Below are 25,699 nucleotides of genomic sequence, written 5' to 3' on the forward strand. Positions count from 1 at the left end.
TGTCTTTAAGTTTAAAACCCAGCAAATTTACACTGACAGCTTCCACTCTAATCCCATGTAAAAAAAAAAAAAAAAAAAAATCTCATGTATTACCCAAGAAAGGTAAAACACCACTTGTGTTTTATAAAGATGGTGTGTTTACATTGTGTAGAGTCAATACCACAGAACCCCAGGGAGAGCACACAATTCCCTGTGGGGAAGGAGTAGTATTCATATCAAGTCTGGTTACTTTATTTTTCATCTGTGCAGTCAGTTAAAAGAACAGTTAATGATGAAAACAGACAACCACAGAAGCTTTAGGTACAGTATCATCACACTGACAAAGCACATGACCACAATGAACACATTCTTTATGTTGGTCATTTACAAAACAAAACAGAAGTGCATACACAGGTCTAGTTCAGTGTAAAACCTGATATTAAGCAGCAAGTTGCTCACAAATTGCAGCACAGTATATGGCATTTACTGCAAATAGCTACAGCAGCAGTGCTTAGTGGATGAACTGCATAGAATTAGCCTCATGGGCAAAAGTTAAATACCACAATAACAACCTTAGTGGCTCCCTAACAGGTCTGAATGATGCAATTCAGCATGAACAAAATTGTTTACACTCCTCAAATTTTAGAAATAGCATTTTTTCCCCCCACCAGTCTACACTGTGTTTGTTCCAGCCTTCATTGCAGTAACTGTTTTCAATTAACTGTCACATACAACATCAGAAATTGCTGCTTATTCAAAGTTACACAGCCCCTGCAAAGGTGATATGACTATAGTCAAAATAAGAACACAGAATACATTCAAGAGAACAGCTGCAACAATAAGGCAATAAACAGTTTTAAAAAATAGATCCTACTAAACAAAACAAGACTGTGTAACCTGTTGGCTCCGTAAGGTTTCAGACTTGAATGGATCAATTCAAAGTTAAGTGCCTACCCACCAGTAACGTTTCAGGAGTACATCAGTAAAAAAATATTCAAAGACATGAGTATATTGGACTGCCAGCAATCACAACCCAGGTCTTATCACAAATACGTTTTCATACATACAGCTTCTATTTGACAGGTTTGCATGAAGCGCCCTGTACAAAGATTTTTACTACAGACTCCTTCAGGAAAAATTATACATTGACAGAAGACATCAGCATTACAAAATTCTTCCAAACCACGTAATATAAACCTTTGGCCTGCTACTAAGAAGATCATTAAAGTTATGCACTAGGCAGACAGCATTATTGGCAGCTGTGTCACAGCAACATTAAAAAAATAGCATCAGCTGTTTAAAAAAAAAAAAGAGACTGAAACTAACTTGGAGTGAAATGTACATGTACATACAGCAAGGAAGGGAGAAGGAGGTTGTTTGGCTAGAGCAGATGAGCTACCTAGAGGTTCCATATACATCTTATTGCATATTTGATCCGTGTCAGCATTCAAACCCACATGGACTTTTCCTTCATTAACTTGCTCCAGAGTCTTGATTCTTGTACCTTTAGAGCTACTCCAATTAGCTACGTATATTGCTGGAGCTTCAGATTTCTTCACAGCTACAACAAGCAGAGACCAAGTTAACTGTCACTTATCTCAGCCAGGGATACTACAAGCATCAGCCTTTTGCCATCTTCTGCACACTAAAGTCTATGTAAAAGTGAAGTGCAGTGGAGTGTCAATATCCTACATCAGTATATATATAAAAATCTTTATTCGTAAGCCTGTATTAGCAAAGCTCAAGACAAAGATGCTAAAGATATTTCTTAAGAAAAGTGTACCAGCACTTGGTTAGCACTGCTAAACTGAAAGTCTCATAATGTCAAAAGACATACAGACATAAGAATATTGTGACATTAAGTTGTGCAAGGCAAACAACTGAAAGCAGCAGGGAGCAGAATCTGATTGCTTTTGCTCAGCTTGAAAAAAAGTGTGAATTTTACCCATTTAAAAGAACACTCCCTTGCCAGCAGACAGCATAGAGGAAGGAGACTATAAGTATTTCTACATGTGTTTAAAGGCTTTGTGCCTAATCATGCTTGAAAAATGTAACCCTGTAGTTCAAAGCATGCTTATGCATACATGCTAGTGATCAAAACAAAGACTTTTAGACTCCAAAGGAAGATCAGGGCTGATCTTATATAGCTTAATACTGAGTCATCCGAATCACCTTATGAAGTGAATGCTCGCATTAGCTTTCCAACAGTATTCACAGGTAGAAAATTAAAACATAAAGGCACTAAGAGTGCTCTTTTCCCAAATGTAGGCCTAGTTGACAAAAAACTCAATGCTGCTGTCATTTTAGCCATATAAGTGAACCAAACCACAAACCTGGAAGCCACAGGTTTAAGCTTCATAACAGCTGAAAGTTCAAGACCATTTCATAGTCCTGTTTAACAGTTTTTATACAGGGAACAATGATCCAGCCACCACCACATATCCAAGCTTTGAGAGAAAACTGAAGCTGTTCATGACAAAACATGGTGGTAGTTCTCTCTCATACACATGAGAGGTGGCACATCCATATTCCTCCTCTTTTCAAAGATCTCATGCATCAGTCTTCAGAGCTGCTAGATCAACAGAAGTGGAGCTCTTCATGCTGAAGTGCAATGTCAAAGTAGCTGTATAACTCATTCTCAAAGAAAACAGGACCAACTGCTTATTACAGTAAAAAAATCAGTAAGTCCTCCAGCAAACATGAGGTACCAAATTCATTGCTGTAACACTATCAAAGTGTTACAGTGACGTCTCCCAAATTGGTCAGAATGCCTTAACTGCTCCACGAAAGTTAGTCAGGTACGATCTGCCTGATGTAAAGGTGTACAAAGTGAATTAGAGAAGTGCTTAGTAACCAGAACCCAAAGTTGACACTTCAGAATACTAAACAGCAAGTGCACCTCTTTATCATGAGGGTGGTGAGACACAGGAACAGGCTGCCCAGAGAAGCTGTGGATGCCCCATCCCTGGAAGTGTTCAAGGCCAGGTCAGATGGGGCTTTGAGCAACCTGCTCTAGTAGAAGGTGTCCCTGACCACGTCAGCGGGGTTGGAACTAGACGATCTCTAAGGTCCCTTCCAACCCACACCATTCTGTGATTCTGTATAACCTAGGCATCTTCCCAGCTCCAACATAAGTTGGACTTAGAGAAACCTAGCAGGACTGTTTAACCTATAACCCTTCTTATGCCAAAGCCCAAGAAAACAGGTCTTACCACCTGATTCCTTTTTTTACCTTTTTTTTTTAAAGGATATATAACCCTAATATTGATTTTTGATATTTGATTTATACTTTATACATACATATACAAAAGAATGTAACTAAAAATCTCACTTTAGAATACTTTCTAAAGCAGGATATTTTTTCAACCATTTTTCAAGTTCGCATGCATTCTCAAGGTTGAGAAAAAATATATATATTCATATATAGCTAAGGAAATAAAACTTAATTTTACTCTATGTAGTTACAGTGCTGTAAAGAAAAAATAATTTAGAAACCATTTCAAGTCTGAAATGTTTACTATGTTCAGGCTAATGCAAAGGCTAAGCCTATGGTCCAGGACCTGTTTTTAATCTCTGTGGAGAGACAGGATCTACAGCAGTTCAGCATTTTTCTGATGGAGATTTCTCTCCACTGCTCCTTTCTTCCAGTATTCTATGACTTGCTGCTGAAGCCCTCCCTGAACCTCTACCAAAGTAGCGTATGTTGGTAGCTCAGAAGTAAAGGTCCATGGGTATGAATATTACCTCTTAATTCCGTTTTTCAGTAAGATCAAAACACTGAACGACACAGTTCAGAGGTGCTTAACCATTCATAGTTAGTCAGAAGTTCAATGGAGTACTTTAAGTTGTGTCTTCTGTAGGTGCCCTTCGCTGTCGAGCAGATTTCTGTCTGCCTCTCTGAGGTGAAGGTGGAATCTCTTCAGCTTCAGCCTCGGCAGGCTCATTATCTCCCTGTTGGGACCCGGTATCACCTATCAGTTCTCTCAGGAACTTGAATTTAGACAAAAACAATTGCCAGACCACGTACCAGCCTGCAGGAGAAAGAAAAAAAGGCACCGCTCAGTTACTTCATAGAAACTGATAATCAGCTCTCAGGCAAAGTATACCAGAAAAGTAAGAAAAAACTGCATTGCCTCCCATCTTCTAATTGCCAACTCAACCGTGACAGCCCTCCACAACACACGAACTCCTTTCTGCAGCCCTATAAATACCGATTCAACTTGAAAAAAAGCTTGTCCTCATCCAGATGCAAACATTTAAGCTCCAGTCAAGGACCTACAGGTTCAGAATTGCACTGCCACAGCAAGCAGTAGGTACATGATCACCATTGCACACCTAATGGTCTTAACTCTCAGGAGAAAAGGAATTGCTGTGGTTATATACACAGTCAGAATTAATTACACCAGTACTGTAAAAAGGTAGCACTAGGGTTTATACCCTCACTCAGCGAAGACATTGTTAAAAAAAACAAGCAAACAAAAAGCCACACACACCAAAAAAAACACCACCACCAAAAATACCCTGCATTACATAATGGTTATTATGCACACTTCTGGAGACTTCAAAATTAATACTTTGTTTTACAATAAATGCACAAGGTCTTCCTTATGTTCATTAAGAGATCACATCCCCCAAGTTCAAGCTGTTCCCTTACCATGCCCAAATCCCATTAAAGTAAAATTAATGTTCTCTGGTAAATTTGTATTCCGCTCCACTGCTTAAATGCTCACGGTACTAAAACTATGCAAGTAAAGAGCTGAGATGCTCACATCTCTAGAATATATCTTCAAAATATTTAAGATCCAGGTGCTCAAGTGTTTCAATAACAGATCACCAAGGAACTTTTTTTTAACAGATATAACTCTATCCAAACCTAAACCAGAATCTTCCTTTTAAAAGGTCTCCCTTACCTAAGCACTTAGGGTCAAGAAAGACTGCAGTTTTACCCAGCTGAGAACTAGCGATATCCCTTTCCCTCTAGCTAACTAGTCAAGTGTCATTATCCATTAAACAGAAACATAACTTGTTTGTGAAGCACACAGTTAAACAGCACAAAATTTAAACAGAAATTTGAAAATACGCACTATATAAGCATCTCTTGCAACACCAGAAACTCTCCAGCATAGAGCTATAAATTAATACTCCCATTCTGTGTTCAGAAGATCTTACCAGCTATTCAAGCCTATACTGCTGACCTATACAAACATCAAGAGGCCTATTTTACAGAGCCAGGGAAACCCATCCTCCCAGTTAGACCACTGCCAGCAAAACAGACTTCTGAGTGTGGACACCACCAGCACATTGGGGAAAGGAAATAAAGACTAGTAAGTGGCACTTGTGTAACCACAGTACCACTATTTTTCTTCCTCTTACGTAATCAGAGCCACGCCAATACGAGCAGCCATGGCCCAGGACGAAACAGGATCCCACCCTCCTCCTCTTCCCTCCTGACACCCATTTCACACCCTGCAGACTTCTAATTTCCGTAACTTCTCTGCTGCTGACGAGAGTTGGAAGAAAGCTTTTATTACAACCTTTAATGATCTAAATGACTTCCTAAAGCCTACACCAAGTAGCTCCTTTTCCATTGAAGACTCAACCTTTAAATGACTTGTGATTAAATTGAAACTGATGTCACACATGTGCATCAAATCGCTCTGCACCTAGAAAAATCCTCAATGACTGACGTCTGGTTTGGGGATTATTTTTTTTTTCAGATCTAGAAGTAAAAATTGAAATAGCAGTTATTTGAAAATTATTTCAATTGAGGGCTATTCTAGACCTCTGGGACATGCAACAGTTGATGCATTCTGAGACCTTGAACCAATCCGTTCTTCTCATGTGTCTAAACATTATTAGAAGTAATCAAGTTTCCATAAGCGGTGCTCATTTCTAGTCCACATGGGAAAGAAAACGTATAAAATACTCCAGGTGAATATAAGCCACTTGAAAGAAAGTGAGACCTAAGCAGAATATCACATGCCACTTAAAAATGTCTTCAACTCCCCAATTTGTTGTCAGAGACAAAATTCAAGACACTAGACTTAGAAGTGCATGAAAAGCATGCAGTACATTCTACTAAATCCACTTAAGCATGTGTGTGTGGGGGGGGGGAAACTCTCAGCCACAAATTGTTTGTGTTTGGTTTTTTTGTGTGTGTGTGGCTTTTTGTTGTTGTTGTTGGTTGGTTGTTGAAAATCCTACCTAAAACGATTACTGTGAAACAAACACATTACTTCCAGAGAACACTATGGAGGAGGGGAGGAAGACAAAAAATATTCAGGGCCTTCCCAAAAGGAATTATAGGGCACTTCAGAGAAGCTTGATTTGAATATATTTGGTATAAATAAATACTCCATTAAGGGAGGTATTTTAACTTAGGGTAAATAAAATGGACCACACGCTTCCTCTATCACTGCAAATAGGCCACTTAACACACAGAATTACGACTGGGAGGGGTGGGTAAGAAATACTAAAGAATATTCACAGTTTATTCTCAGACACTCTCAAGAAAAGCAGCATTAATTTTCTCCATGTTTTGTCTGAGTTAGAGAACAACTATCTGAGTATCCAAAATACCAAGTGCCACAAACAGATTTAAGAGCTCTCTCTGCTCAAGACTACAAACAAGACAGTGTAAATTATCAGCCAATAAGACTGGTTATAGTCCACAACCAACCAGTCCAGTGATAATAGCCAGGTGAAACAAGCCACAATGCAGTGCATTGAAAATAAAATTACAATAGGCTTAGCCAATGATATTATAATAATGAGAGCATAACCAGACTTTCTAAACCTCACAAAATCTCCCAGCCTGTACCAGAGGCATTTAGGTATATGGTAATCAAAGTAGAAAGGAAGTTACTTCTTTCTGTTGTTCTAGTTACAGTGTAATCTGGTATGGAAAGTTAAAATCTCCCAAACAAATACACTTATCTGAATCAAGTTAAGACTGCCTCTTCAGCTGAGACTCCCTGTCACCTCACTGTTGCTAAACACTTAAGTAAGAATTTCCCGAGAAATAACCAGGCTACTAAAGAACAAGTTATTCTGGGTAAGAGAAACTCTCTTCAGCAACAATAACAACTGCATGCACCACTGAACAAAGCCTGGAGGCAGATTCACAAGACTGAGTTACTTCTGAATCACAAGACAATGCATTTTCTATTAATTTCACAGCCTCTTAAGAACATTGCAAAATAGTAACACTTGACATCATGACATACTGAAGAACTGTAAGTTGCATAATAGTGTATCTTTAAAAAAAAAAAAGTAATTGTAAAGTAATTTAAAATACACAAAAAAGTGGGGATTTCTGTGCATTCATGTCTTTATACAGCTCATTTCAGCTTTGCAACTATTTTTTGCAGAGGTCTTCCTGGACAGGAAACTGACACCACCAGTTTGTATCTCAAATGCTTCCAGATTGTTCAGACAAGACACTCTCAAATAAATCCTACTGGTTTAACTTCACCACACACAAAATGTTTTATTTGAGTCAGTCTTCCAGTGCTTAATTTGCTTAGGCATCCGATTTACCTTTTCAAATCATTCATAGCTCAATCGAAGCTTTGGAAGTCAAATAGCATAGCCACAATACATCTTCAGCAAGCAAGCAGAGATGACATGCAGACTGAAATATATATATATATATATATATATATATATATATACACATATATATATACACACATATATATATAAAATATTTCTGCATTAATTGGTGAAAGAAATTGCCTCTCAAAAAGTAAATCAAATCCTACAGTACATCACTGCAATGCAAAGTGGGGGTGCAGCTCTTGGTGCAGCAGATACCAGAATCCAGAGTCAGGAAATCCTCTCCACCACAAACACAGTATTTTGCATTTAGGCAGAAAAACAGCTCCAGCTCCCAGCCTCCGCAGAGCTTAGTATTCACTAAAAGCTGGGAACTACTTTCTCACTTGAAATGCCACAGTCAGGTGCCATCCAAAGACATTTAAGCCACACTTGGCACTGTGCCATCAGTATGTCAACCCCTGTCAGAAATCATCATGCAATGTGTCTGTGAAGATGGGACCATGACTCAAAGCCTCTTCTACTGACTCACACAGAGACTTTTATAAAATCTGTGTAATATCAGGATTTTAAACAGTTTTTATGATTTGACTATGTTTCCTTAAAGCTACCTTTTATTTCCCACATCAGCTCTTAGTTCTTTGTAAAGGGGAAAGAAACAAAGTGATCTGGCTACAACACTACTCCCCCTCAGAAAGTGAGGGGTGTGAGTCTCAGGTCCACACATTTCATTCACCTTATACTGGCTTGTATGCGAAAGCTAACAGAGGGTTTTTTTGTATCGGAGCGCATCTTCCTCTTCCATTTGAATCAGGAAGAGCAAACAAAACAAAAAACACAGGGTTAATATAGAATATCACGGTAAAGCAACCTGATTTTTTTAATGTGAAATACAAATGGAACCAAGAAAGGATGGAAGATGACGTGGCAACGGCACAAGATGAAGTCTGAAGATGTGGCTTCTATTTCTGACCCTACTATAGGCTTCTGTGCAGTCTTCCAAGATCGCTTTACCTTCAAAAATAGGATGCTACTTCTCCAGCACATGAAGACTAATTTAGAACTGGGTTATTACCAAGGTGAATGTTGCCTGTATTCAAATGCTGAAGTGTCCATCACAGAAAATCTTAAGCAGGCACAGCTGGAGAGAGGGGGAAAAAAAAAAAAGTGTGGAGCTCTAGATGCCAACCTGAGATCTTGGAGAACAAGGTTCTACTCTGACCTCTATGCCAGATTTCTTCTGTTACCAGGGACAAGTCACTTTAATGCTGCACCATTTTTAAGATGTCGATAATGTACTGCCATAGTGGACAGCTTTGCTACAGAAAAGATCAGTCAGAAGGAGGCACACGCAAATCTGATACCGGAATAACACAAGACACCAGGTGACACGGTGCTAGGCTCTGCACAGCACCTTAAACCTGGTCCTATTTAATGCAACACTTTACCACATGCTGCTTGCTGACTGATAGCAATAAAACCTGCTCTCTTCCAATCTCCCATTTATAACAGTTTCAAAATTCAACTTCAAATTAAATGGTATTTTCTCTTTATTGCCAGTGTAACCATGCATGATTTTCCTTATTTTTTGAACCATTTTCTGAGATTCACTCATTTAAGGTAATTACAAAACTGTTTAAACAAAGCATTAAAGAAAACTCATTCAGGCAGAATTTAGGGCTCAAATGTTTCCCCATCTGCAAATGAATTCAGACTTGGGAAGCAAATCACACACTTGTTTCAGCATTTTGAGTTACATGATTTTTGTTTTAAGGTCATGTCTCTCAAACCACATCTCATTAGCCTCTCTTGCCAAATGAGATAAATGCTTCCATCTGTTCCATTGAAGGCACTTCTACAATTTCACATGGCTCCATGCATTACTACCTGGGGAAAACAAAACAAATACACAGAATAATAATAACAAATACACTATTAGAGTTCACCTTGGCTGGTATTTTATCCTATATCCTTGACTATGCATGAGTTCCTCCCATCTGCAGAGGAACATGGAAAACGCAAAAGCAGCAATAAGACCACTAGAGAGAAACCAGAGGAAGGAAATCAGAAAATACGGGAATAAAATAATAAAAAAAAAAAGTGGAAGCAAGTTACCTCAGTCCCACTTTTAAAGCACAACTGAAAAATTGCTGTTTACAGACCCTCAATGGTTTCTATGTCAGATGTGACCAGTTTACAAATAGAGATGTTGCTAGCTGCAAACCTTCTGTTTCCTAACAAATTCAGACTAAAACTGAAAGTAGCTGTTGCAAGCACACGGAAATGTTTAGAAGAAATCAGGTCATTTATTTGAAGTACTTCTATAGACATAAACACCTAATTCAGGCACAAACATTTGCTTTTCATATGGCTAAAGAACTGGTCCAAATAACTTCCAATAGCCTGTGCTTTGAATTTTTTCCCTTCACATTAGAAAAATGATAAAATATAATTTTTTCCCCAATATTTAAGTTCTGATAACACATATTGCATCAAATTTGTTATAAGCAGCAGAAATCCACGTGATCCTAGGATGTCTCCTGGATGTTTAAGTCTATTGTTCTCTACAAGCATTCACACCATTAATCCTTTTATAAACCACTCAAAATCCAAGCTACAGCTCTTTAGGCTCTTGACCCTGTAAGTCCTTTTCATAAGGCTGTTTCAGTACCTCTCACGGATGGCTGTAAAATATTCTTATCATCAGATCAAGCTTAGTCAATATTATATCCACTCATTCTTGTGTCATGTTTGCCCATTAATTCATGTGTCTCACTGGCTGGCATTTATTCCTATCCTGTCATACACAGCACTCAGTCTCCCTGGGAGTCTAACAGGCTGTGAAGATGAGAGATCTGTAGGTAAGAAGTTGGATAAGAAACTGCCTATCACTGGCACAGATAAATAATTAAATTTGAAGTAGCATGTACTCAACTTTCTCTAGTTGTGCTCTGTTTTCCTTGAATGTTTCCCATTAATAATCATGGCACAAGAACCAAGAAGTGTAGCAATACTAATTTGTAAATGCTGTATGACAGCAAAAAAATCATTACCAATACTGGAAATAATTATCAAATTCTATCGAGTCACTTCTAACAGGGTAACAGTTCAAATCCCCCGAAAAAACAATGAACACGTCAGCTTCCAGTGTTCAGTACTTTTGGAATTTAGTGACTTTTAGCACTCATTTTATAAACTCTAACGCTGTTGAAAGGAAAAAAAAAAAACGAGGGTTCAAAGCAAAGTATTAATTGAATCCTAGTTGAATGTACAATACAGAACTCCAAGCTGCTAAGTATTTACAAACCACTTAAAAATAGTCATTAATTTATTGCTTCAAGAGAGCAAAAGTAATTAAACACTAGAGAGATGTTTGAGTTAGCAGGCAAAGTTAGAGATCCTAAGCATTTCAATTCCATTTGTGACATACAGATAAAAGCAGGAAGGCCCGGAGAAAGTGTTTCTGATTTTGAATAGCATCTCACAAAATTATTTTAATCTTTCAGCACAAGAGGAAGCAAAGATCTCATAGGCATACTATGAAAACATAAAAACCCTAGAAAATACCACATTTCGTCTTCTAAAAATACGAAAAGTGGCCAGACAACACCTAATGAGCACGTAGAAATTTGCATAAATAGCCACATAGGTCAGCTTTTAGTATGTGACAATGGACAGTAAGGACACACAGGAAAAGCGCAGAATACCAGGAAAAGTGCACAATGTGCACCCTTGCAGTCCTAGTTATCTGTATTTCAGAAGTTTCCTTACCCGAGTCTTAGCGCTATGGGTTAAAAATGTTGACCTTTCTTCCACAAACTTTAATAAAGTTTCAGCATCCAAAATAGTCTTTCTTAATGAGACTGCAATTTATTTCCCCATTGTGTAAAACGAAAACATTTTGTTTTAAGTCTGTTGCTCAATCATTTAACTGTATGTTCTCCAGTTCCTCTGCAATGATGACATTTTCATAACCATTCCCAATTTCCCTTTTTCATTCTGCTCAGTTTTATAACCATCACCCATCTATCTTCCAGGCTAGATAGATCTAACCTATTTAGAGTTTCTTCATGCAGGAATCATTACATAGCTCTCACCACCTTATTTTGTAAAAAGAAACTAGGCTTTTTTTAAAATAATGTAATACACTTTAACAAGAAAATACACTGCTTGAGACACAGGTATGTGGTAGATCCCTGCAGCAATATAATGACATCTTCTATTTTATTTTAAACTTCCAGTGTTTAATTTACCTATTTGCTTGCTACAAGGCATTGAACAGAGATTTTGGAGAACTGCTCACAATTCCTTCAGCTAATCCTTTTTTTGGGATGCTAACAGCTCAGTTCAAAGCCATATTTCCCCACAAAAATTATGTATGCATACATTTCACACTTCTTATGTGCATTACTCCATTCATGCTAATACTGGATTTCACATCCCATATTACTATCCAGACCCTTGATATTGCAAAATCTTTTCACAACGGTTTGCCATTTTGATCCCAATTGACATTTTTAAGCATTAAATGTTAGCTGACTCTTCACTTTGCTCCCTTGGCTTCCACAAATCACAAAGGCACTTGGAATTTGCTTCTTATCTCACAAACTTTTCACCACAGACTATGGCACAGTTTGAGCTTGGTGGTGGTGAGTTTTGAGGTGGGTTTTTTTTTAGAGCTCTAAGTTCAGCACATTGACCACAACACCCTCATGTACTACCCTACTGATTCCTTCCAAGAACTCATACAGACCTGCAACTCGTGCCTACCACTGAAATAACCCTTCTCTCTGAATACACATAAGAAAAAACCTCAAATGACCTGCTTTCAATCTGTTCTAGCAAACAGATGTCAAAGCCTGAGAGGTACCAGTATGAAGTTTACTTCCTCTATTCAGTAACATTTCAGACCCACGTACAGAGTCCGTTCACTAAAAAAATGCTGACAGCTTCAGATTAGTCACCGAATTATGCTCTGGGAATATTTCATGGCTGAAAATTATTAGGAAACAAAGAGAAGGGGGCGCTGCGAACCACACACGCTCCCCCACAGCCCAGGGCACGGTGCCCTTTCATTTCCTTCAGTCAATCTGAGCGAAGAGGAACCACCAGAGATTGAGAAAGCGGGGGAGGGGGAAGAAGCGGGGTGAGAATGGGGGACAGGAGCGCTGCCCGCCCAAGCCGGCCAGCCCTCCGGCAGCTTCTCGCCGCGCACGGAGCGCGGCGGGCGGGACTCACCGCACAGCATGAAGAGCAGCACACAGGCCAGGGTGGCCACGATCACCAGCAAGGTCAGCCCGATGCTCTGCCACATGGCGCCAGCCGCCTCCCCCTCGCCGGCGGCGGGGGCCCCCTCCTCAACGACACCTCCCCGCCGAGGCAGCCGCTCGGCCGGGCTGGGCCGAGCCCCACCGACGGCCGCCCCTGCGGGAGAGACAGCAGGGGCGGTCGGGGCCCAGCCGGCCCCTCGGCGGGTCACCCGCAGCGGGCCGCCGCGGGGCTGAGGTGAAGGCAAACGCCCGCCGGCGGCTACATGAAGGAGGAGGCCGCGCCTCGCATCGCTGCCCGCTACCCCGGGGAAGGGAGGGGGCAGCCCCGCGGCCCAGCCGGGAGGGCGAGGTGAGCCGAGGAGACGCGGGCTGAGCCGGCGGCAGCACCGGCGCTGTCTCCTCCCGCCGCTTAACAGCCCGGCGCGAAGAGCGGCCGTGGAGAGACGGGGCGGGCCTCCGAGTGCGTCGTGGTGACGCAGAGCGCGGTGGATGCTGGGAACTGTAGTTCGCCTCCTCAAGTCCCGGCGGCAAGAGCGGGAGGCGCCCCCGCAAGGGGGACAACAAGTCCCGGCGTGCCCCGCGCCGCCCTCCCTGCTTGGGGCTGAGAGGCGACCGCGGCACGGGCGGCACTGAGGGCGGGGGTGACGCAGGGTGGGCTGAGCGGGTGCCCGGCCAGGCTGTGGGAGGCAGAGCAGGGCGAGAGGGGGCAGGCAGTGTGGTAAAGACACATGTGTGGCCGTGGCTGGAGCCTTGAGCAGAGCAGAGAGCCTGTAGTAGACAGGTTGCTCCCCGTGCAGTGATTGATTTAGCTCAGTCCTAAGGATGGGGCAACCTCATCTCTTGTTCCTCTTTCTCCCTCTTGTCATTGCTGCCCTGGCTTCCCCGTGCCCGGGTTGATCGGAAAGGGGACAGCAGGGCCACCAGTCCTTGGCCAAGGCAGCGTTTCTACATATGCGCCAGCCCAGCATGGTTCAAATTCCACATGGCCTTGACTCTTGCTTTCTGTTGACATTGTAGCGACACATCAAAGCTGGTCTTTCCCTCTTAAGAGAAATCTGAGGAAATAATAACTTCCCGGAATCATGAGATAATCTTGATTCTGACATGGACTTTACTTTTAGAACTGGAATAAGGTTATAACTTTCATTTGTTGTGTGGGAGGTGCTGGTTAATGTTTCTAGAACTACTGAAAATGTTTGTTTGAATCCGCTACTGCAGAAGCCTAACTTCCCATGTAGATGTCACCATTGCAGTGAGATGTCAGAGAAAGCTTATCCACGGGTCGGGTCAAAGCAGGAGCATTTTACTTGCTTCCATAGAGCAAATGGTGCAAATCAGAAAGATAACGACTAGCAAAAACAAGAGAGATGTGGATGCTGAGGGCACAGGCCTTATTTTCAGGGTGTGAGAGCTGATACATCTAGACTAACCAGATGTTTTGCAGCAGTCAGTTAACTGGTGTTTGTGTTTGTGCAGCAAGACCAGGTGAGGAATGGGATTATCCCTCCTTCACCAGGAAGAGGATTGAGGCTGAAATAGATGTTCAAAGTGTCAACATATTTGGTGCCCCTTTTGGCCTCCTTTTCAGCCAGTGTATGGCAAAAATCTCATGTTTCTTTTGCATTTAATTTATTTGTAGCACAGCTTTCACTGATGTCAGGTGCAGCTGCTCAGCACTTTGACAAATGCACATTTAGTTACCCTCAGGCAGCCAGCAGAAGGAAGAATAGAATCTTCGACTAGCTGTAGAAAAAATATTTGAATGATCTCCCCATGACCACGTGGAAATTATGTTAAATAAACTCTGTATTCTAGTCCAGAACAGGAATTTCAGCCACTTTAACGAGATTATCTTTTGTCCTTTTCCAGATCCTTGCATCATTCATGGCCTTCTGTTTGTTTATCATCCGCACCATGCATTAATGTAGCAGGAGTCTTGCTGAAGGCTATTGTTGTAAATAAGGATTATTAAAATGAATATGCACAGGAAGAGCAAGTTAAAGTAATCCAGGCAGTTTTTGTTCTACAGCGTCCTAATCTTTTAATCCTTTTCTAGGCACATACAATATCTTCAAAGGTGACTGGCAACCATGCCAACTGTTGTAGCCAAAACAACATATAGGGGCTTGACTGCCTGTCACTTGTGCCCCAGCAGCCAGCCAGGTAGTGACAGTTCATGCAGAAGGAGCAAAATGTAGCTCTTTCTTCTCTTCAGAATGCACTTGGTGACCTTCCCCCCACTACTTTTCCTTTGGCATGAATACATTTCCGTTTCCCAGGGCAGGAGTTGGGAGAACATCCTCCTTCCACCCCTTTCCCTCCGTGTTATGTTGTTGTGCATCACACTGTCAGCTCTTTGACGAAGGACTCTGGTGTAGGTCTCACCACAGCAGGACCGTGATCTCAGACTGGGACCTCCATATGCCACCATAATGCTAAGTATGGAGAGAGCTCATTCACATCCGTCCACAATTCACAGCAAGTTAACGCCACCAGACTCCTCAGAGGAGATGGGCAGACAATGAGGGACAGAGCATCTAAATATGGTCTTTTGTGACCATTCAGCTTCAGCTTTTGTTTTGGAGCTGTCAGATTTTCCCCAGTTCTAGGCTGACTTAAATGAACAATATGGACTATTTAAATAAAGATGATAGGCATAAGAGGGATGATAAAATTCTCTTTATGTAAATTTAGAAAATACCAAATTATACAGCCAAACTATCTGTGACTGCAGCCAAGGACTTTTCCTGCACATGTTGCAATTCCATTCCAGCTTTAGCAGAGCCTTTAAGAGTAAATACTGGCAGTATTATTGTGTTCCAGAAGAGGGTGCTAAAACATAATACATACTTATTAGAAAACCTGCGAAGCTGCGCAATTGCTCAAGTCCATGCTTCATCCAGGATAAGTTTATTGTGGCAGAGTTTTTATTTTACATGCTCATAGCTGGCAATTTAATAGAAGTTTTAGCTTTACCTGTACAGACACGGTACACTAGTTTTGAAGACTAAAAGCATAGGAAAAACTACATTCTAGAAAGAACTAATCATACCAGAGAAAAACAAGAGGACAGCCTTTCAGTTCTGGTTTGATAAACCACAAAATCTTTTTGCTTTAGCCTGATACTGGGATTTGATTCAACACAGTTTTATTAGCAACAGTTCTTAAGCACTCACTGGGAGTTAAAAATTCTGTCGCAGTAACCTCTTAACTCCCTATGATGTCACTAGCAGAATCAAGATCTTTAGGTACATAACCATTATACTGTGCCAATAAAACTAGAAAAAGAATGGATAACAGGAGGAAAATAACCTCTTCCATGTCAGCTCAGGGAAATAAGAGACATTTTGCCATTGAGTTGGAAAGATACTACTGATAGGACAATTTAGTGAAACAGGCAGGTCCTGAGTTTAAATCCCAACTTGGAGGAGACTGTGATCAAGAGCAGTGATTTGCAATGTGGGACATGGCTTACTTCACTTTTCTTTCTCAAACTAAAACTTTATCCTGCTGATTGGAAAATAGCAGGAGTTGAGAGCTGCCAGTAGCCAGCTGATCAGTGGTACGTCGTCCACCTTGTTTCCTGCTGAGCTGCAAACCCAGTGGGACCTGGCAGCTCCAAAGTCATTGCAACTCAAAGGTGCTGTTCCTAAGATGCAGAGATATTCCAAACATGACTGGATACAGCCCTGGGCAGCCAGCTCTAGGTAACCCTGCTTGAGCAGGTGGGTTGGACCAGGTCACATCCAGAGGTCCCTGCCAACCTCAACCAGTCTGTGATTCTGTAAGTTAGGCGGCTTGTGATGAGGTCCAACCTACAACAGCCCCTACACCAGCAGGACTCAAGCTAACTCCATGTGGCATTTCACCATGAACAGTAGTCATTGTGTAACAGCAACACTCCAGAATGAAGTCCTGGTTTAATCGCGTCCACTTATTCTCCTTGTTACCAGAGAATTTCAGCTGGAATTAAGCAATTCCATTTTTCCACGTGTTGATTTATTTTTCTGCCCCGCCTGTCAGTACAACATGCTGTTCAGCAACCACTCAAAGCTAGCACACCTGGTATAGGTCTGCCTGGGATCCAACTAAATATATGGCATTGCCCTCCGTACAAAACGGTTGAATCCAAATCCTGCCATAGCCCTTAAATCTCTAAATTCAGGTCATTAGATAGGCTTTAAAAATATCCGTAATACTATTACATCTTCTTTTAGATGCCACCAGAATCCTATTTGCTTCCTATATGTGTCTTCATTGGAGACACCTTTGTTTTGACAAAAAATAAAATTGCTAGTACAGAAGGAAATGACATTAATTAATATTAATATAATGTGTCAGGCACAAGGAACTCAAGAAATTAGAAATGTGACATCTTTACCAAACTTGAACATCTGTTTCCTTTCTGTTTTAGACAAAGAAAAACAAGAATAAAGAAAAAAATATTTTGTATTGCCATGTTCTTATGTCTGGATTTGGCTTGACAAGCTAACTCCACCCTGTTTGAACTAAAAAGAAATTGGAATAAAAATTGTGGGCCTGAAGCATTCCAATGCACTGAGTCACTACCATGTTCTTCTGCCTCCCAAAGTGCTGCTTGGTCTACAGCACCTAAAGAGTAAACTCTTGGACAAAGAGGAAAATTTTCTGCTCAGGTAACAACTTCTTTGGGGACAGAATGGCTACAAAAAAGTATTTCTCTTCAATATTTCAAGATGGTCTGTAGTAACAGAGAAATAATTAAATGAATAACCTATCAAAAAGATGAATTAGAGGAAAGGCTGACAGGTTGACCTCAGGAATCGTGGTGGTTTAGCGTAGACTAACATGCCAGCAAACAAGTCTACATCTATAAAAGTGGGCTAGAAGTTACACAAGGACACGCTTTCACGTGTAGCTTTTGGCAGTATGATTTCTGGGCAGGCAGCCCTGGGAAGACAGCCATTCTCACAGCCTTTGGTGTATCTCTGCCTCTTGGTCCAAGAGAATGCAAGGGGTGAAGAAGTGCATGGACAAAGAACCTACCAGGAAGGAAGTCTTGAGATTTAGAACATCCGTGCTACATTATGGACAAATATAGCCTGTCTGTACATCAAGCACACTTCGGTTTGTGATGATGTTACCTGTCCTGCACCACACGTAGTCCCCTTAGCTTATTTCCCCAGCTTGTGCCACTGAAACCAGGAAAGACTATTCTCTGAGCCCTGGTCAACAAAACTCTGAACAGCCAGAACTGAGAGAGCAGCAATTGGAGTGAGTGTATGAACATGTCATTTTTGACAAGTCCTCATTGAGAAAATAAAATAAAAATGAATAATTTTAATATTTAAAAAATATTATTTTGATTTCCCATGCCATAGACTGCTTTATGAAAAACAGGGGAAAATAAGCAGGACATTTTCAACAAGATTCAATAGTTTAAATAAATGTTTTATAGGAGGTGTAAAGCTTTGTTAGCATTTAGAAAAAAAAAAAAAAAATCAGTTTTGAAGGCATGAAATTTTGTCCTTGTGCCACCAAGCACAAAGCTTCTCATCTTCCACAACATTTTTCTGGTTAATATCAGTGGTGGAGTTGGAGTCAGTAGCTCTTGCTCTGTGTGATTTTTTGCCTCTTTTCTAGCCAACCTAAATAAACAGTTGCTTATCAATTCCTCTTTAACAGACAGATATCCAGGGAGCTGCCACAGCAGCAACGGGGTGACATTGATCTCACTTTGACACAGTGCATGGAGGATTCAAGGCTTCAGGTCAGAGGACTTCAGCTGCAAATATGAGTGCTGGGCTATAGACCAAACCCTCTGTTAAATACAACCAGTCACGTCAGGGTCATGGTAGCCAGCCATGGTCCTTGACTGCTCCCAAATTGGCCTGTCATGGAGTCATAGAACAGTTTGGGTTGGCAGAGACCTTCAAAGGTCATCTAGTCCAACCCCCCTGCCATGAGCAGGGACATCTTCAACTAGATCAGGTTACTCAGAGTCCCATCCAACCTGGCCTGGAATGTCTCCAGGGATGGGGCATCTACCACCTCTCTGGGCAACCTGGGCCAGTGTTTCACCACCCTCACTGTAAAACATTTCTTCCTCATATCTAGCCTGAATCTCCCCTCCTTTAGTTTAAAACTGTTGCCCCTTGTGCTGTCACAACAGGCTCTGCTAAAAAGTCTGTTTCCATCTTTCTTATAGGCCCCTTTTAAGTACTGAAAGGCCACAATAAAGCCCCCCTGGAGCCTTCTCCAGGTTGAACAACCCCAACTCTCTCAGCCTATCCTCAAAGGAGAAGTGTTCTCACTCTCTGATCACTTTTTGTGACCCTCCTCTGGACCCTCTCCAACAGGTCCGTGTCTTTCCTGTACTGAGGGCTCCAGAGCTGTTCCAGGTGACGTGTCACCAGAGCAGAGTAGAGGGGCAGAATCACTTCCCTCAACCTTCTGGCCACGCTCCTTTTGGTGCAGCCCGAGATATGATACAACCGGTCACATCAGGATCATGGTAGCCAGCCAGTGTCCTTGTGTGCTCTCAAATCGGCCTGTCAATAGAGACCCGTCTGAATTGAATCTTCCCAACAGTTTTTGTGAAAGGCCGGTGGCCCCTATCCACAGTGTCACCTAGGGTGGTGACACACCGTCTCTAACCCCTTCCCCTGCCCAACTACCGCATTCCCACCTCCCAGCGGTTGCTCACCACCATCTCCCCATCCTCTTTGCACTGCCCCCCCCGGCCAGGTGCACGGCGGGGGCCCAGAAGAGCGCCGCCAGCTCACCGCAGCGATGCCGCCGGCAGCCGGGATCCCGCCCCCTGCCCTGCGGCCGCCGGCGGGGGCGGGCGCGGCGGGGCCGGGGAGGAGGCGGCGCCTTATAGCGGGGGCGCGGCGGGGAGCGCCAACAGAGCCGGGCCAGCGATACCCTGGACAGCGCCTCGCCGCCATGGTGAGTGTCCCCCCGGCCGCCAAAGGGGAGCCCCTGTCCCCACCTCTCCCCGCCGTCTGCTGTACCTCTGCCCCCCGCTCCCGGGGCTGAATGCAGACGAGCCGCCGCTGCTCCTCTTGCATCCCTGCCCCCTTCCCCCAGCTTCGCTGGGGCCAGCTGCAAGCACGGCCCCGCTGTCCTCCCCTCTTCTCCTACGGGTCAGGTTTGGGGCGTGCTTTTTCGGGGGGTGGGGAGGCATCCCCTCGGCTGCCACCCCACCCCACGGCGAGGCATCAGTCAGGCGGCGGAGGGAGGGGAGTGACCCCCGTGCACACCCGTGCAACGCGGGGAGCCAAGTGGCGAGTGGGGACAGGGACTGAGTGGATGGAGTAAGTGGGGGGCAGCCCCCACACACACGGGTCCCCGGGGGGCTGCGGGAGCGTGGGGTGCACCTGCGGCCCCCCCTGCCCTTCCCCGTTCCAAGCAGGTGTATTTTTCTCTATTTTGAGGTGTGCTTGAGCATGTTACATAAACAGATTATTCCCAGCAGTATGTTAGTAGAAGGTCTTGTGTTAGTCATGCAATCTGCAGTGGAGCACTTTCCTTTTTTGTCCATGTAATGAATGAACAATAGAGTTTTACGTTCCAGTTTAGCATTTATGATAGTTAAAGTGCAACAATGCAGTCACCTGTTTAGTGAGTAGGGCCATTTCCCCACAGCACATTGTATCTTTGCAGTCATAGTAACTCCCCCAAAGGAGCTCACCCTGTTTATAAACAGGAATGCATTAAGTGTAATGCTGACCTTACAAAGTAGGACAGTTTCATACAGGTATTTTGCATCTTTAAAGTCTGAGGTACAGCAGGGCTGGAAAATTTGTCCAAGCTTGTTGTATGAGAAGCCCGGGACACAATTAACAACAGAACTTAGTTTTTCTTTCATATGATATAACATTTCTTTTTTCCAAATGTCTTTGCATCATATATAGTAAATTCTGCCTTCCTTGCATAAAAATCAATTTGGATTCCCCCTGTCCTGGTTCAGACATAAATAATATTCAAATAGCCATTCCATTAAGTAACTTGAGTCCTCTCCTATTTAATGTTTTTTGCAATCATCTCAGACTTGGGATAATAAATAGCAGAAGACCCTATTGAAAAAGACCAGAAATGGTGCAGTAGTTTATTCTATCTAGGACCCCAGAATGACTTTCCACTACATTTTAAAATTTCTGTTTCTTATCAATCAGGGTGAGACATAAATACAAAATATGTGACTAAATTACCATAACTGCACAAAGGCTAAATTAATACTGGCCATTGATAATGTTTTCCTTATGATACACTGAATCTACATTTCCAGAAGGAAATGCGCATTATTTATCAGTAACTGGTGCAGCTAACATACAGGTGCTCAGAAGAGCTGAGTCAACTGGAAAGAAAGTTGAAATCGTTGGAGCCAGTTAAAATATTTCACTTTGACTACTCCCAGGACTGAGATGAAGTCAGTTATACTGGTGTAAATTAAGGAAAAAAATGTTGGTAGCATAGGCATTGTCAACTCTGTAGTAATGGAAATGATAGCTGAGATCTATCCTTAACCTATTATTTCTGGTTCTTAGAGCTGTTTAGCTAACCCAAAATTAGTTTTGAAGCAGCTGGCAGCAGTATCCAGAAATCACCACTCAGAACTACATGTGTTTCTATTAGCAAGTTTTGCTCGTCTGTTTCTTCAATAAACTTAGTGCTGAAAAGTTGCTGAGATTTCACAAGCTTGTTACTTACACGTACAAGCATTCCGGGAAGGGGGAGAATGGCTGATTTGGGAAAATCCTTTAAGTGGTACAAAGGCTAAAGGTTGCTTTGGCCCTAAAATTTTTAGACAGTGCCATTGGAGCATTAGCTACCAAAACCAAAACTGAACTTTTGTTGAAAACTTCTGCAATGACACTAATGCAGGGTTAAAAGTTATAGCACATCAACATCTAAGTGTACCTGGACCTTGCGGGCGGGAGGACACACAGACATCAAAGGATACTAGCAAAGGTATCAGGACCAAATGAATTACAAACATAGATTTTGGGGCCAATTAATGGGAATAGCATTTTAGTGGTCCCTTCTCTAGTGGCATAGAAAAAAAAGCAGGTGTATGTTGCTAGTATCCCTTCAACTCAGCAGAGAGAGTGTCCTCAGCATCCTGAGTGTTAAATCACCATTATTTGTGGAAAGCCACATAAGGAAACCTGGTTTTTTGGAGCTTCATTTTGCTGAAGCAGCAAACCATGGCCTTCACCAGGCTTTGTTTCCTTGTCATCCTCACCATAGGAGGGCAACCACAGTGGGACAGTTCTTCTGTTTATGTAGTTCATTGCAGCTCTACTTCGGTGAATCTAGGTCAAATTACACTGGCTCAGGATTTGGCTGCACCCTTGAACTTTAAACCGATTATAAATTTTGATTTGTCAGCGTATATTCCATGGAGTCAAATCCCACTTTTATGGAGTAAGAGAGTGTATAACCTTGCACAGTGCATGGCGACTAATGCTTACAAAGAGGCTAGGTAGCACTAAGGTAAGCATAAACAAGAGAACAGTGTGAAGCTGTATTTAATAGGTTCAAGTATCTGCACCTCTACAATAATTCAGTTACAGAGGGGCTATAAAGACAGGAGCTAGAATATCTTTTAAATTCCCTAACAGACTTAAATAACCAGTGTCATCTGAAATCAGTGAAGAAAGACACCTAACTCTTCTCAGCATTCAGAAGCATCATGGCCACCATATCAGGGTATGATGCTTGATGTGGGCACGCATTGATTGCAGGGCATACAGAAAGGGCCCTAGACATCAACAAACCTCTTTGCTTTGTTGGCAGTAACAAAAAAAAAAAAAAACATTGCCTCATCATTCATTAGTACTTGTTAATCGCCCTGAGCATGAAAAAGAGTATTGCAAAAACAATGTTCCAGCCCTTAATACTGACACACAAACTGCAAGAGAAGGTTTTCTGTAGACAGAGATCAATCCAGCATAAATCCATGGCTGCTGCAGGAGCCAGTGCTACAGCACCCGCTGTCAACAAATCTCTCCAGCTCCATCAGAGTGAAAAGGTAGCAGACCAGCCACCCTTCCATCCAGAACCACAGCAGCAAGCCAGGGTTTTGCCATCTGATAGAGAATTAATAAGCTACGAGAAAACATGCTCAGAAACTGCATATAGGACAAAAGGACATAAATACTTGCATAGAAACTCAAGCACAGGCACTGAAGATATTTGCACAGTGACAAAGGAGTGGTTAAAAAAAACTCCAGGACCTGAAGTAAGAGTCAAGTGTTTTGTTTGTATACTCACTTGTAGGTACCTGCTTATAAAAACTGGCATGCTGACCTTGGTGTTGATTCCTTTCATCTCTAGAAAGATCCTTTGATTCTTCAAAACAGATAACTGTATCTTCATTACAAGCACTCTGACCTGTGAAGATAAGCAGAATCCTGTTGTTCGTCAGGCACTCGATTTTATGTTCATTTAGTTTAATTGCACCTCTTGATTTTATTAAAGAAAGAAGTTAATCAGATGAAAACACTCTACAGTTGAACTTCTGACTCAATTAAAAGTTTTGGGGGAAAAATCCCCAAACCTGCAGTAATATTTTCTTTAGGTATTAGCAAACTCTGGATTAATGTAAATATAAAGGGCTGTTTTATTCCCTTATTTAAGCCAGCTTCAAGTGTAAATCACATCAGGTAGGATTTTTGCCTGATTTTTTCATGCCATGCTTTATGAGAGTTTTTGTTAATCACTGCCTGTAAAAGTGATTTAGAAGTCCAGGCACAGACAGACATTTAAGAACAAATCTTTTACAAAGGGAGCCTGAAGTCCATATTCAATGACAAAGTAATATGTCAGAACTGCAGCCTGATTCATAACTAAAGAAGGTAAAGGAGATGGGACGGAAATTAGGAGGATAAAGCCAAGCATACCACTGGTTGTTCAGAGCCAGAAAGCTGTTGGGATGAGTCTGCCGCATGAAGGAACCATGGAAGGGCATGAGAAGGATGGCCCAGCTGCAACAGAGAAGAAACACCTTGTGAGACTGTAACTCTGCCACTTTATAAATGCCACACTTCAGGCTTCAAGTGTATCAAATTTATCAGCCAATTTGTCAGTGCCTGGCGACAGCTGAGCTTATAAATCCATGGCGTGCATACACCCCATAAGGCTTGCCTTATGGGCCACAATGTCTGACTGACTGCATCTTTACCCACAGGACTGCTGCACAGCTGACAAGTCGAGTTCAATATAAAATAAAGTGAATAGCTGCATCTTCTGTGGGGCTTCTTATCCACCTAAGTAACACCAAAAAACACTTTAGTTTTTTTGGGGCTAATTATGCTCAGATCTAGGAGGCTAAGAGGAAAAAAATTTACATCCTACATCTTCAAAAATATGATAATTAACTTTATATTGGCATTAATACTGAAAGTACTCTGATTAGACATCAATATAACAACTGAGTGATTTTTTAAAAATGCTAAGTTCTTCCAGCTAATGTGTTCAAACTGTGTTGCATTTCCTCTTCCTCAGTCAAAACTGACCATGATGAAATATTAATAGTAAAGGTCAGATGTCCCGAACTCAAGGAAATAAAGCTCCATGTGGCAGAAATTACTATATGAAGATGTGTAATTAGAGAATAAAAAATTAAGATTATTTTCATCACTCTAGAGAGAAATTTTGTTTTTTTCCCTCAAGAAGGACAGATATAGAAATGAAACAAGAAATACTTCTTATTCTGTGTCTATATTTGAAAGCCAAACATAGCAAGAAATTACAATTGGAAGTAGGGTGGCCGAGTTTTAAATAAATACCCTAAAACCAAGCATAAGAGGTACAACAAAACCATTTTTCCAAGTTCTTAAAAGTCCCCTAAAGTACGCCAGTCAGTAGTTACCATTCATGACACTTTGCAGCAAGCAAAGACAACATGATACAGCAACCTAATGGGGGGAGTAACTTACACACATAAAGAAAAGTCTACAGTTGTTTTTATTTCCCCTGTGTGACAACAACGGATGCAATTTCCAGGCATTTTTGTGTCATTAAGGCCTTACCATTCAGCATGGCCATTAGCATTTTGGTTTTCAGAGAAGCCTCAGTCTTGGTGTTTCCATGGTATAGTGGGTTTAAGAGTTTCGGGCTTTCAAATTCCAGTTATACGTGGATTAAACTCTAGGATACCCACTGTTGGGGTTAGCAGAGGATGGGAGGTAATTAGCTTGTGCACCCTCTTATCCAGTGCCAGCAGACTGTGCTTTGTTACTGGGGTTTCATACACTTTTAAGAAGAGGTGTCCTTGAAGTTGATTAGCTTGATTTAAGGTTTTTAAAGAGGTAAACTTAGAACTGTTTCGGAGGAGGAGACATAAGAGAACTTCCATACTTTCTTTTTGTCTTCCTTATTAAGCTTGAAAACCAAATATCATTTTCTTTCCTTTCCTCACCCAGTCTTCTTTAATCATGATTGAAGTAAAAAACATGAAATAGCATTTGAAATCCAAGTTTTTGGCCTCAAGGATTTAAGGGAGAAATGGAAGAAAAAAAATTAAGGACCAGTTAACAGAACAAGAAGATATTTTCCTATTTAAATGTTGGTTTGTATTCTCAAGTGACACTTTGGAAAACACGCATCAGATTCTGTTTCTTCATTTCCCTACATTACACATGCATTTTCACAGCCAGCTTGAAGTAAAAAAATACTTTGTTTCCTACTTTTGGCTGCGAGCATGGATATAACCGTTCCAAAAAGCAAAGTGCCTTCAAACTGGCAGGGAATAAATGGTTGGCAAGGTTGTCAAGGGTGATTTCCGCGTCAGGGAATTGGCACATCTTTTGGTGAGGGGGGTCTGAATAATACCATCCACACCCGCTTTCTCTCCGATTGCTGGCTGCAGTCAGCCAAGTTACTTCTATTGCTGTTTATAAGGT

General features: G+C 41.8%; 2 protein-coding genes across 2 annotated transcripts in view; one reads left to right on the forward strand and one right to left on the reverse strand.

Annotated features, from left to right (window-relative positions):
* Positions 1–215: 215 nt before the first annotated feature.
* SMIM13 (small integral membrane protein 13) lies at positions 216–13,254 on the reverse strand. Its single transcript, XM_005512547.3, has 2 exons — positions 12,775–13,254; positions 216–4,010 (listed from the first exon to the last, which is right to left on the reverse strand). Exons 1-2 carry the CDS (start codon positions 12,848–12,850, stop codon positions 3,820–3,822), a joined length of 267 nt encoding a protein of 88 aa, XP_005512604.1. The 5' UTR covers positions 12,851–13,254; the 3' UTR covers positions 216–3,819.
* Positions 13,255–19,562: 6,308 nt separating this feature from the next.
* Positions 19,563–25,699, forward strand: part of ELOVL2 (ELOVL fatty acid elongase 2) — a 52,981-nt gene continuing 46,844 nt past the window's right edge. The window contains exon 1 of the mRNA XM_065052414.1: positions 19,563–19,736. Within this exon, the coding sequence (XP_064908486.1) occupies positions 19,578–19,736 (159 nt within the window). The 5' untranslated portion in view covers positions 19,563–19,577. The remainder of the gene's footprint in view (positions 19,737–25,699) is intronic.

Source organism: Columba livia, chromosome 2 (assembly GCF_036013475.1).
Source record: "Columba livia isolate bColLiv1 breed racing homer chromosome 2, bColLiv1.pat.W.v2, whole genome shotgun sequence".
NCBI classification, from domain to species: domain Eukaryota; kingdom Metazoa; phylum Chordata; class Aves; order Columbiformes; family Columbidae; genus Columba; species Columba livia.